At 32.4% G+C, this 14,779-nt stretch overlaps 1 protein-coding gene across 6 annotated transcripts in view; it reads right to left on the bottom strand.

Annotated features, from left to right (window-relative positions):
* Positions 1-14,779, bottom strand: part of NIPBL (NIPBL cohesin loading factor) — a 182,737-nt gene that overhangs the window by 98,162 nt on the left and 69,796 nt on the right. For 5 of the 6 annotated variants that reach the window (XM_053914377.2, XM_053914375.2, XM_053914391.2 and 2 more), the window contains 5 exons: positions 8,576-8,718; positions 6,531-6,696; positions 4,393-4,520; positions 1,418-1,517; positions 731-882 (listed from right to left, as the gene is read on the bottom strand). In XM_053914377.2, coding sequence (XP_053770352.1) covers positions 731-882; positions 1,418-1,517; positions 4,393-4,520; positions 6,531-6,696; positions 8,576-8,639 — 610 coding nt within the window. In that variant the 5' untranslated portion in view covers positions 8,640-8,718. Of the gene's footprint in view, positions 1-730; positions 883-1,417; positions 1,518-4,392; positions 4,521-6,530; positions 6,697-8,575; positions 8,719-11,661; positions 11,745-14,779 lie in introns of all 6 variants that reach the window. The other variant, XM_045186245.3, reaches the window with a different exon arrangement.

Below are 14,779 nucleotides of genomic sequence, written 5' to 3'. Positions count from 1 at the left end.
TGGATGACTAAGTTAAAAGCTTATCGTTAAAAAGTTTATAAATGAAGAAAGTTTTGACTTCAGGCATAATAAAAAATAAAAATACACATAAGAACTAATGCCTGACTACAAATGATAAAAATTTGCTGTTAATTACGGGAGACAAAAACACAGATATTTGTATTATCTTTTGCACTTTTTAAAATTTTTCCCACAAAGTACAAATAAATTTATATTAATAGTAAATCATTTAGTAGCCGTTTCATGCATCCCAAGCAAAATGTAACCTTTAAAATCAACTATCGATATTTGCCTTCAATTGACAACTAGTAATCTAATCCCAGAAATTCTTACAACTAAGATTAATTTTCTTCTACTTACACTATATCTACTTTATAGTTAAATCTTCATACTATATATATTTACCAATTAAAGTGTAACTTTTCTTTGGCTTAGTGCCACTGTAGGAAAAAAGCACAATTAAAAAGCACTTCCTAATTTCAAAACTAGATATACTTAGTTGTATAAAAACTGAATCCAAAGAGTCAAAATCACACTGATCCTTTTACCTCCCAAATGATAAATTTCCAAATGATAAATGTAACATGTTTTTTTAATAACTTAAGCCATATCTTAAAAGAAATGTTTGTTAACAAGTATACAGTATACTATTTTACCTTGTGCTTTAAAAATTCTAAAAGATGCTTGGAATATTAGGTATTCCTTTTAAGTAAACAACCAACTTTCTTACCTTGCTGCATCTGCGGATGTGTTGTATAACTTGATGGATGGGAGTATGGCATGTATCCTGCAGGGCTTTGTGGGGCATATGGACTAGGCACTGGGCTATTTTGTTGTGGCATAAATCTGTTCCCAGAGCTTGTCTGTGGTGGCACAAACCGGCTAAAAGCCAAAATCCAAATAAACAATATCAGGAAATAAAATAAATAGGCTATTCCTTGAAATTTCGCTGTCATAAAATTCTACAAATTCTAATGCAAACAGAAAAAAATCTGAGAAAGTCAGATATACAAAAATCATTCACAAATCATAATCTAAGAGTTACACTAAACAGTTTATAAAAACTGGGATGATTCATTTATTTTACTTGCAGGGAAGTATCCATCTGTTTAAGTTATATAAAGTCATGCTGCACAAGTTCTACTCTATAAATTTTCTTATCTCAAACACAGTGGTTATATTAATACATTTTTTTGTCTGTATGAAATTAAGTTACTAAAATGATAGATACTTCAATCCGTATATTAGAGCATTTACGCATATTACGTTCCCGTGGGTTACTATTTAAGATTAAAGTAAGCACTTTAACTTCTTAACTACATATAATTCACCATTACCTATATGTATGCACACTCTGTATATTCACAAGTATATTCACCACAGAAAACAAGACTTAATAAAATAATAAATATATTACCTGGAGGGGCTATGTGAGATAGTGGTTTGTTGATAATTGGAAGATGCAGGACTACTGTGCATGGAATTCTGAGAAAGTTTATATTGAGACATCATCATTCCTAAACAACACAAACAAAGATGGTAAACATTAATTTCTTTTGTTTCCTTTAAATGATTTAAATCAATTGTTCTTTCATAAATATTCAAAAGATCTTTCTGTTTTTTTCTTTTTTTTAACCTGTTCATTTTGAAGAGCAAAATGCAGAAACTGTCAAGTTTGAGTTCAACCAATTTGATCAACATATCCTTTTACTACATAACTAATCTAGGAGCAGATATAGAGATTTAAATTTTTTTAAATATTATTTGCTTTCTTTAAAGTCCTAACATTTAGACTTGTAATTTAAAAAAACTTTTAGAAGACACTTTACCCCCTGATCAAATACTACTCACTCTTCCTTCTACAATAGGTCTCTCGGTGGTTTTCAATTAAGTGGAATACTTTTTTACATACATCTCTCATCCTTAGGAGCTTTTTTCACTGTGATTCAAAATTACTTTTCTTTTTAAATTGTTATTTTTTATTTTAGACCTAGGCTTTTAAAAGTTCTTTATTTGGGGGCCAAAAGTTTAAGCTGCTGCAACCCATCTGAAAGTCTTTTTATGCAAAACAGAATGCTCCTATTCTTTCTTCCACCACAATTCTTTGCCAAATATTAAGGATTAAATAAATATTCGATTAATGAGAGGAAATCCGGGGGTAGCTTTCAGATTCTCACATTTCTTTCAAAGCTACACATTGTTCCTTCAACTGTTACACAAATGGCATTTTGTTATATAGGAGGTAAGAAAAATTCATTTATTTAGACATTTTAAAATCAAAGATAAAACCTATGATTAACCCTGAACTTTCTTATGATATACATAGCCAATCTTTTGGGGAACTTCAAGCATCACATTATATTCCCAAATTTCATTTCCTGCTATTGACATGAAAAGTGCCTTTCACCAGAAACATGCAAACAGAAGCTCCATGTTCATTTGCCAAGAATACCACAGAAGGGATTCTAGCTCTCTGACAGCGGGATGAGGGCTCAAAATCACCTCAAAGTCTACCAGTAATACTGATGTGTTTTCCTTTGCATACAGTCCAAATTTCAACTTTTGAGCTTTCTATTCCAACTCAAATTCAATACTAGATTATATCTTCCACAGCTTAATAATTTAATTACTATGATTACTGTTACTGAATTTTTTTAAACAGAGATGGCAATATTCCGTAAGATGGGCATTTAAAAAAAATCCTGAATTAACAGTCATCACTGGGACAAGCTTGAATTACTAGTTTGAAAGCAACAACTTTATACATAAAAGGAACAAATGAAATTGTAATAGTTCTTTCTGATCATCTCAAAATTACAAAGTATAAATAAAATGATTTGCATATTATTAAATTTTCTCTTTGCAGCTCACATTTACACCCAGAAAGAATCACCTTTTAAAATTTTAAAGCCACTATCACTTGAAAAATGGTTAGGAAAAAAATCACAATGTGTTATTAATTTTTAAATGCTAGTTTATGTCTTTACAAAGTAGGATATAGAACAACTGTAATAGAATAACAATAAAAAAATAAAATGAAACCAACAACATTTTGGATTAAACTATAGTGTAGTATAGAACACAAAATATGTGACTGAAAGGTCAATTACTCTACTAAAAGTTTTTTTCGTAGAGTGATTTACTATCAAAATTAAATGTTTAAAAAATATAAGTTACCAAAATGTAGTATAAATAGCCTTGGAAGACTTCCTTTTATCCAATAATTTGTTCACATTATCCTATACTACACGCTCCTAACCTATCAGTCTATCTTCCAATTCAACAATCTCCCCATCCTGTCTTTCATTCCAACCTTCTTTCAAAACAAGTATAATTCTTGTTTTCCTTTCAAAATTCAGATCTGTCTCCTATTACTGCTATCTAGCTTATTAGTCCTGGTGAAGATAGTCTTGTCCTACATACCTACCTTCGATCTGCTTAAAGGTGAGTCAGGCAGAGGTGATTCCTCTTTGAGTAATGGATAGTAAAATATGCGATTGTTTTAAAAACAATCCAGATACAATCCACAAAATCAACAAAAAAATATTATTAAAAAACAAAATAAAACTAGGAGATGGAACGGGGAGTTTCATGGAGGCGCTTCCAATAAATCCAGTAATATTTTTAATACAATTAATCAATTAAGTAAATTAAATCTTCAGAAGTTGTCTTCTATTTTAATCTGGAGAGCCACGCATGCAAAGTACTTGGACTTGAAAATTCAGTAAGCTTTAGCCTGAATAATGCTCCTAACTCAAAGGTGCTCCTACACCACACAAAAATGCTACCTTTGTTGGACATCACATTTTTATGACTTTTATAATACTCATTATGAATAGGTTTATCCTTAATAATAACTTATTATAAATCCATTTTTCTACTGCTAGGACAACAGAAGTGTTAAACCAGTTACTTACTACATAGCCATAAATACAGTCACCATCAATAACGAAACTAGTATCTGGTATAATTATTTATACATGTACTGCATTTAAAAAGCTCTGCAAATATTCTTATTATTTGATTAATAAAAACACTTCTTTCTCCATCCCAATTATATAATTTTCTAAAATTAAAAAAATTCCTAAAGCTCTCTGATTGAGTAAACTAACACTTTCTGAAATATCTAACAAAATACACTTTAAACTCTCTGATTTTCAAGAAATTCAGTTGCATATTAAACTGCAAATACAAAAAATATATACTGCAAATATATTAGTATCCATTTAGCATCTTTCTTGTTCTTGGCTTGATTTAGGGTATCAATGCAGCATTCATAGATAATAGGTTAGCTTGTTAAAGGAGACCCTTCAATTAATTAATATATATTAAACAAGTTCTAACATGGACCCATATAAATATCATACAAAATTCAATTATTGTGAACCTCACCACTTTGTACATATTTGTTCTGCATACTTTTCTCCCTGAAAACGTTAGGACTCCTTGCCAGGACGGCCTGCAACAAGACTGGTATGTCGCCTTCTGGATCATCACTGCCAAGATTATCTTTCAACTCTCTGGCATTGAAAAAATAAATATCAAAAATTAAAATAGTGATTGGTTAAGAATTTCCTATTCTACATTAGATGGCAATTTGCTAGTGAAATTCAGAAAAGGCTAAGGCAGAAAAACAAGAAGACATGGTATAAAAACAAATCACGCAACTGTGTTTAACAATTTGATGGATTTTCAAAGGTACTATTCTGGAAGAAACAGACTTATCAAAAATGACAAAGGAGAATTTTTCCAAGGACAACTCCCCCCCCCCCATTTTATTTTAAACACACAAAAAAAGCCCGAAACATATATTATTACACTATGAGCTTATTAAAGAATGTTCACATCAGTGTCAAAGTAGAAAGCAGAGTCTACTCTAAATTATTCAAAATAATAGAAGGGTATAGAAGTGGTAATTATGCACAGAAGCTGATATTTGGGCTTGGAACATATTTCCTTTACATCTGAATATGAGAATGTCCTCTGGATGAAATACTAATGCCACATTAGTTAAGACAAGACCCAGAGGTTATGTAATTTACCATCGTATATATTTTTTCTCAAATAAAGTCATGAGGAAGAAAAAAATCCCAAGAAAGTAGTTAAGAATAGTCACATTTTTTTAAGAGAAAGAAAGGAAGAGAGGTGATGGAGGGGAGAGGGGTAAGAGAGAGGAGGGAAAGATGGGGAGGGAGGAGGGGGAAGGGAGAGAGAAACATTTATCAATTTGTTCCACTTATTTATACATGTGTATTCATTGGCTGATTCTTGTACGTGCCCTGACTGGGGACTGAACGTGTGACCTTGGCAGATAGGGACAATGTTCTAACCAACTGAGCTACATGGTCAGGGCCATAGTCACAATTTCCAATAAACCTGAAAGTAAGAAGCAAATTGAATTCATAACTATAGAAGATCAATGATAAAATTAAATACAGGCAGTATTTAAAACTTTATATACATGTTACTGTTCAACTCAATAAATCTAAGAAAGACTTATAAAGATGGTGTCCAATGATAAGATTCAATTTCTGAGAGCAACCTTAAAGTAGCTCTCCATAATATAATCGTAACTGTATATGTACCGTTCCCCTTAATCTCTTAAAATATTTGATGAAAACTGTTAAGCATGCATGCACATAACAAATGATGCAATATTTAGACATTATTGAATTTCTGGAGTGACAAAATATTAGTATTATACTTCCTTCTGATTTTAACTAGTCATATCTCAGTTTCTCCATCAGTAAATTCACATTCAGTACTTCACCTCAGTCATCAGCTTTATAAATGGCCCAAAGTATGACTGCATCTAATGGCAGGGACCTCTCCATTATAATGTGCTTTCCTCATTTCTCTAAATAATAAATACTTAAATCTAAAAGAAAGTTAAACAATAGGAAGACACATGAGTACCACTGTGTAGTAGAATGTAAAGAGACAGGGTGGGAGATTTAACTTTTTAAAAAATAATTTAAGATTACTTTGCGCTGTTAAGATATTGTATGTACTGCTTTTGCAGTAAAAAAGTAAAAAATTAAAAAGTATACTTATGTGCAAAAAATTTATAAATAAACTATATAATTTAAATTTATATCTGTAGTAGCCTTCCATGGAGTTAAGTCTTGAGTTTTTTAATACTTCCCATGAAAAGCATGTCCAAGTAAAGCTAGCAGCAGCACCATCCCTAGTGGCTGGGAATTCTAACCACTCTAACTAAAGACCAGGAAAAAGAAAGATACCTTCAAGACCTCTGCACAGATCCATCATGATGGATATTTCAAGATTATTCCAAAAGTATTGAAAAAAATCTTCACAGAATGTGAGTCAGAACTGTTGTCTCAAAATAACTATAGCCTATTTAAATCTCATTAATATTTCATCACAGGAGGCCATATTCTCACTTGGATATTGATAATATTTTAAAAATAAACTACGTATCTAATTTTTTTGAAATAAAAAGTAAAATCGGGAATACTTATTCTCTTAGTAAGAATGAAACTTTTTACTTTATTTTAGATTGTACTTACATGTGATCTGTTGATACCTGGTTGAGGCTATGGACAAGCTGTGAAACCAAATTTTCATCCCTACAGGCCAAAAGGCAATTCACCTCTTCTGCTATTCGTGCATTAAAGAGGAGGCTCTTTGTAGTTGTAGCAGGTAAAGGGGATGGAAGAGGCAGCTGGTTCAGGACTATTTGAAATAAAATCAGATTATTAGAAATTGAGTGACTGAAGTAAGTCTCTTCGTGCTTATGTATGTTTTAGAATTGAAAATAAGTTACCAGTATCAATTAACTCTACAAAAATCCTAAATCATCACTTGGACCATAATAGATTATACCACTCTCTGAGAATAAAACTCAGCTCCTTCATATTCATGTTGATTTTTCATGTCTTAAGTTTTTTTATTAATTTAATAAATACATAGCCAAAAATAAGTAACTTCCAAAAATTGAGACTATATTAATTAATCTCATTTATTTTTGCTTATAAGATTTATCAGGATCACTAGTACCCTCACTTAAATAAATAACAACACTGGACTCTTCACCAGACAGACAAGTACCATGTTTCTTAAGAGCTTAAGTATATACAAACATAAATAGCTCACTTTAGCAGGAAAACATAATATCTAAGGTTTTTTGCTTTAAGTTATAAATTCCTAAATAGTTCTGTCCTTTCTTCATTCTATTCTAAACAGCAAACAAAAGAACATATGGTAAACGTTTTACAGTAGTTTAAATTCAACTATTTAATGTCTCTTCACAAAGGTAAATTTGATCATTTGCCTTAAATAAAAGTTAAGAAAGTTAACTAAAATATCTTTGTTTTTGGCTTAATTTCTAACCCCCTACAAATACTACTACTGTGCTACTCAGCCCCAATTGGCAGTAAGTTTTTTATTAATAAAAGTCCAGGAAACAAATTTTACTTGTGGAGATAAAGGGAGGACAAATAAAAAGAAACCCCTGGTACTGTATCTGATTTTGCACTCCTATAGGTTACATGAGTTTATGCCTTACCTATAACAAGGTGATAAAACTAAACACAGTTTTAAAAGTTTTCTTACCTGAGTTATCCTAACCTCACCAGCTATTTCCTTGTTATCTCAGACTTCATAAATTAGCCTGCTACTCTCCTAACCTCAAAGCTGCGGTCATCTATTTTACCCCTGCTAGAACCAGCTGGAAATTCACAGAAAAATAGTATTTGGGGAATATTGGACATACATAAAAACATTTCTTGAAGTTATTTTCTCATAGCTCCTTTATTATAAGGCCCTAAATCTTGCATAATGCCATGCACAAAAAAAAGGAAGCCATCTCTTCACCTTCTAGCCTCCTCTTACTTTTTTTCTTTTTATTTATTCAAGTAGAATGACATACGGACTAATATTGTGGGTAGCTTTTTGCACCATTATGGACAAAGAATTAGAGTTGCCCATGAAAAGAGTTAAGTCCCTAAAAAAAAGGAAAAGTGTTACACTATGTAAATCTCAAAAGACTGACAATATTCTTTTAAACTTAACTGTTCAGAGTAAAATAGGCTGTTGATATCTATGACAAACTCCAACAGATACTGAACATAACATACAAAATAACCATCACTAAGAAATTAGATTGTCGGGCTGTCAAATTTTCTTCTTTGAAGGGCAGTTTCAGTTACTTTCTATAAATGCTTTTTAAAAAGTCTATATTGGTTTCTATATGTAGAAACTAACCAGTGTTACTTAGTTTTGACTTTTCTTAATGTTTGGTCCAATTTTATTTGGTCCTTACTTTTGCACTTATCCCTTTATCACCTAAAACCACAAACACATGCTACCATTTATTTAATGGGTCCTTAGGATGAAACACAAGTAAGGTCGTACCTATTAGTAGCTGACTAGACTAGTTTTGTTACTTTCACACATATGCCAATGAATCAAAGGAAATAATGATGTCTCTCTTTCAAAATATAAACTCTTAAAATTTTTGTTATTTTGTTACAAACAATTTTTGTTATAGTTTCTCTCAAAATCATTGTTAACACACAATGGAACATAACTTAGATAAATTAACCAAACTTACGGTCTGTGAGACTAGCAATCCCCGCAAGAGTAGTGATGGGGACATGGGGCATATCCCCATTCATCCTGAAGTTCTGGAATGGTGTTGCCTATAAAAGTACTTAGTTCAGGTGCCAGCTGTCATTACTTCCCATTTCCCAAACACTGCAATGAAAAAGATATAGTTATTTGTAATATGTCAAATACGTTACTCTTAGGGAAAAGCTTCTAAAAAAGTTTTTTCTGCTTTTCTTCTATGTTCAATCTTTATAACAATAATAGCTATCGTTCATAAACTACTTAGTGTATGTCAGGCACTGCAAAGTGCTCATTTAGTCCTCACAACAAAGAAAGGTAAGTACTATTATCTTCTGCCTTTCACTGAGAAAATTAATTTACAGGCAATTTAAAGTAACATGTAGAGCAAAGATTAGAACCAAAGCAATCTGACTCAAGAGTACGTGTTACCAGAAGGCTGTATTACTAGACAAGGATACTCAATTTTGACAGGCATTATAATTCTCTTCCACATCATAAGCACATTAAAATCTAGCTTCAACTTGCCTTTCTAGCTTTGTTTCTCATTACTTTCCTACATAAATCATCTTCTCCAATTAAGCTGATGAAATGCCTTTGAATCTGCCCTGTGTTTCCTCATTGTTATTTAATCTCCCTACCTAGGTACCTCATTTATACTTTAGTCCAATTTCTATAATTTTTCAAGATCCATGGCAAGCTTCCGCATTTCATGAAACCCCATACAAATTCAGCTAAAAGCCATCCTACCTTAAATCTATCCTAAACTCAACATATTTGTAGTTATTGTTTAACCATCACTAAAGAAATTTTAAAGAAACACCATATATTTAGCAATTGCATCACGCACTAAAAAAATAAAACCAGAATGTAAAACCTGAGACCTAGGTCACCAAAATACAATGAGTTTTTTCTAAGTAAGGCTAATAAAGAAGGTTCCAATTTATGCTTAGTAATTGATGGGAAAAATTGTTGAAAGAAAATTATGTACAGAACAGCACAAAAACATCTTGTTACCACACATGACTCACTATTGTACATGTAAACTGCCATATACAGCAGATTAAGTAACAAGTAACCATGTTTAATTTTTTAATTCAGGTGATTGGAACCCATAGAGAACATATGCAAGAGGGTTCTATCATGGGCTACCCAACTTTATTCTGTTTTCCTAAATCCCAGGTAATATATAAAGCAGACCCAACCCTAGGCTGGAGATTTTTAGACTAATAATGATTTACATTCAATTAGTTACCACATATGAATTAAAAGATTAATAAACAACCATAAGACTGTGCTTTTCTTAGTGACATAACAAAGCATCTTTCGAATACTCTGCTGTCAACTCAAAACTGGGAGAAAGGAAGGGAAGCAACAAGTTTGTTTGATTTAAAATGCTTTAAGTATGGACTGAGTAGATGACACAGATCTTTAGATCTCATACTGAGCTATTCTGTTTTCATTGGAATCCAAGATTCTGAAGAACAGCGGAAGACTCTGGTAGAAGTGGACTTGTAATTTTCGCTGTAAGTCACGGATTTTGAAAAATATGAGTAAACTGTGGAATTATTACTACCTTATGCTGGAAGGTAACCAGGGTCCATCAGAACCCAGCATTCCTAGAATTCTAAAAATGAATATACACATCCCTAACTAATTAGACATGGCATTTCTGGCTCTGCATCAGGCAATGTTTTTGGTCTACCTGGCTCTGTGTAAGTACATTTTGATGGAACTGCTGAAACTGAAGCTGAAAGTCATTCTCTCTGGGGAATAATGTGTCCAGGATTAAATGGTAACCAAATGGGAAAGAAGATTATGTGTGCTTTAGAACTGTCCATTAAGGCAGTGTTTTACTTAAAATCTGTGAATGGTGACGGATTAGTGGACCGATTAGAGGGCTGAGATCAACACTGAGAGTGATGGACGGAATAGAAATATAAGGGTACATTGCACACTGCTTTGTGAGTCAAGGTTAAATGTCTTTGTTAGTCACTAAGGCAAAGCAGTTTGAAAGTTGCAGATTTAAAGAAATGGAAGAGTGAAGAAAGTAGCCCACTTCTTAAGTGGTGAAGAGAATGAAATAAATGCATGTAAATCACCTCACATACTATCTGACATAGTAAGTGATCCAGAAAATTAACAGTGTTACTGCTACTAAAAAACACATGTGTGAGCCCAGACTGGTGTTGCTCAGTGGGTTGGGCATCATCCCGCAAACCGAAAGGTTGCCAGTTTGATTTCTGGTCAAGGCACATGCCTGGGTTGTGGGCCAGGTCCTTTGTTGGAATGTTTCTCTCCTTTATTTTTCTCCCTCCCTTTCCTTCTCTCTAAAAATAAATGTAAGTAAAATCTTTTTGTATTTTTAAAAAGATTTATTAATTTTTTTTGGAGAGGGAAAGGGAGGGGGAGAGGGAGAAAAATGTCAATGTGTGGTTGCCTCTTGAGCTGGCCCACAACCCAGGCATGTGCTCTGACTGGGAATTGAACTGGCGTCCCTTTCATTCAAAGGCTGGCACTCAATCCACTGAGCCACACCAGCCAGGACAAATAAAATCTTCTTTAAAAAAAATACCACATGTTTGAGAGGAACAGAAGAGAAATATAGGTGAAATCAGGGGGAAGGGAGTCTTTTCAGTACAAATAATCACTACTTCTGAAAAATCTATTATAATTTCTTATTTGAAATTCCAGTATATTTCACTGTAGTATTATGAATATTGATATGTATACTAGTCCTAGATATGCCCACCCACGATTACTTAAATAATAAGTTAGCTAAAATAAACATCAGCAATAAAAGGTAGGAAAAAAATCTAACTTGTAAATCACACACACACAAATGCAGAAGAAATCATTTCTAGACTAATTTTAGAATGGCTTGAGGGTTAATTGAATAATGGTTAATTAGTGGAAGATAGTACTCCGATTATGAGTCTGAAAGGAACTTCTAAGCACCTGACAAGATTTTCCAAGACCCTTGCTCTTTGTTTACTTAATTTCACTTCAAATTTTCTGATTCTTTCAGGCAAACAAAAGTAATGCATGTAAAACAGTATTGATAGAACTTACAATATTCAAACTGGGATGGATCTGGAAAAGGCACTCTCATAATCTAATGGTAGATAAACTTTCTGAAACAGCCACTTTGTATTCTATAACGAAAAAATGTGTATAGTCTTAACAATTTTACTTTCTTTAGTAATGAAAAACTGGTAAAAATGATAACTAACATTTATTGAGCATCTCCGATGTAATAAAAATCATTTAAACACTTTAGATGTGCTCTCATTTAATCTTTATGTGACAATGAGGTACTAATAATGCAGTTTTATTTATGAGGAAACTGACATACAGAGAGAATAAGTGACTTGACTAAGGTCTTACATGCACCTACAGCAGGAGTCAAACTCAGGCTGCCTGACACATGGACACTTTATGTAACAACTAAAATACTATTAGCTTAACATTACTGGTATAATAAATGTTACATCCGTGAATAATTACTATGCACCAACTAAAAATCACGTTTTACAATCAATATAGACGGGAGGAAAGGAGGAAAGTATACTCACAATATATAGTCAAGGAAGAAAGAGAACAGCCTGTCTGGATTTTAATACAATCACCTTTACTTACTTTGTAACCTTAGAAAAGTTACTCAATCTCTCTGTACCCCAGTTTCCACATCTGGTACTATGTTGTAAGGATGAAATGAATTAATACATGTAAAGTAATTAAAACTGGAGCTGGGCATGTAGTAAGATTCAATAAATGTGAGCTGATACTTATTATACACTTTCTGCATCTTGCTCTTGTTACCTATGTTACTCAGAAATATTTCATATATGCAGATACGTCTAATTCTTTTTCTGATATTACTTTATAGCTTTAATGAAACATCAAATCTTGGTTAAAATTTCTATAGCACCTCAAGTACTCTTCAACTTTCTTCTTGACCTGGACTACACAGCAGTAAGCAAAACTCCTAAAGAAAATCAATCTTGAATAAGTAAATACGCTGGTATGTTTATATCATGTTCATAACTTCTTAAAACTGACATAATGACACTTTAATAAATAATTCTGGTCAAGAACAAACCCTTTATTCCCTCCAACTATATCAATGATGAGGTAAGTGTACACTAAATATAAGGTGTCAATTTGGTAACTTTTCCCACAGCAACAATTCAGTCTGCTTAATTTAATAATTGGAATTCCTTTAAAATTCTTCTATGTGGTTTTCTCCAGAAAAATCTGCTTCATTTTTTTTGATATAACTAAAGCATTTTCCTTTCACCTGATAATAAAAATAATTTTTAAGTGCCATTAAGTTCATCCAATTCCATACAGGTACTCCTAGAGTTATAAATGTTATCCAAAAGAACACACTATGTTTCTATAGTATTTAGCCCTTTAGGATGATGCATTCAGTATTTATTTTGTGTCATTATGTCAGATACTAGGCTAGGAAAGCAAAGTGCAGTGGTTAAGAGGGAAATAGTTTCTACCCTTTGAGATTTGAGTTTGGCCATGGAAATGTAAAGAGAGTACATCTCCCAGGGGGAGAAAAGGAAAAGAATCAAATGACTTAAAAGCCAAACCAATTTTACTGTAACTACATATTTTAGTCCCTTCACAATCTGTATCAAATTTATTTTAAAAATGCCAAAGATTCTTAAAATTCATGAAAAAATACAGATTTACTGCTAATTAAAAGAGTATCAATGTGTAAAGTTCAAGTCCAATTTTTATTTTAAATTATTTTCACACAAATGTATTTATATCATTTATACAAATGTATTAGCAAGACAGAAGGTTCTTTAAGAATATACTTTCAAGCCAGTAAGAATGGTTGAGAGAATATATTCTGGGATTTGAGGAAATTCTCATTTTTGTTACTTTGGAATTTTAAAAACCTACTGAATATTAAATTATAATTCATAAAAGTGATCATATGAACTGTATAAAAGTAAGAAGCATTAAATGAGTCTTCTAACAGTTACTGCTATTTGTACATAAATTTCTCCGGGATAGTCAAATAGTTATCTATGAAACCTATATTAAGAATCTACTGCATGAAGGTACTATGCTAGATACTAACAAAGACTAGCAGATATACAGGGTGAATTTATAAACACTTTTGCCAGAGTGTAAGACCAGAATGGTGAATTGGAGCCCACAAAGGAGTTTGTTAGGAAATGGTGATCTTTTGTTCCGTATCTTTGATATAAGTGAACTTAAACTTTCACCAAGACTAATAAGAATGATAGGGAGAATGGGGTAGTAAAGAGAATGGAGGCAGAAAGTTGATGGAAGAATACTGCAGTATTGACATGTAATTGTAGTTTGATTATGGACTCAGGTGAAAATGCCAATGTAACGTCTAGTTGGAGATATCTGACGTGGAAAGTTGGATGTTCTGGAACTGACAAATGAGGTCAGAACTACAGCTATAGATACGGAAATGGTCCAACGAGAATTAATGACAGTTAAATTATAATAATAGATGAGATGAGACACGGTTATAAAGGAATTATTTTTTAGCATTTCTTATGTGCCAAACATGAACACATCCATTCCTTACCATACCACACTGAGAGTTGTAAAGATTATCTCTATTTCTCAGGTGCAAAAAGGAAGGATCAGAGTCTAAATGCTTTGCCAGTGGCTACACAGATAGCACTTAGCAGAGCTGGGATTTGAACTTAGGCATTTCTAACCAAATCTTACATTCTCGAGCATATCTATCTATCTGAAGGACATAAAACCGGGAAATATCTATATTGCTATGACAGAAAGATAAACCAATAAAAGGTAAAGGAAACTGTTCCTCAGATTAACAGTTAATCTGAGGAACAGTTTGTTCAAGGTCTCACAGCTAGTGACTGACCTATTCAAGACTAGAATACAAATATTTGGATTTGTAGTCCAGTATTCTTTACACTATGTTGTTATCTTGTGTGATTATAATATTATTTTGAATAAACCAAAATTGTATATACGTGGACTAATTTACCTAATTAATACTTTTCTTCCTTGGTAATGTTATTCTAAGGAAGGGGGATGGAGGGTATAAAACTGTATATTTTTTTATTTTCACAGTTTATATTATATTTAATAGTATAAACTGTCTCAAATTCTTTTGGGAAACAGGCAGAATATACATTCTAAGTGGCTAGATCAGGAA

The sequence above is a fragment of the Desmodus rotundus genome, chromosome 1 (assembly GCF_022682495.2).
Source record: "Desmodus rotundus isolate HL8 chromosome 1, HLdesRot8A.1, whole genome shotgun sequence".
Classification (NCBI taxonomy): domain Eukaryota; kingdom Metazoa; phylum Chordata; class Mammalia; order Chiroptera; family Phyllostomidae; genus Desmodus; species Desmodus rotundus.
This window is presented reverse-complemented; position numbering and strand designations above follow the sequence as displayed.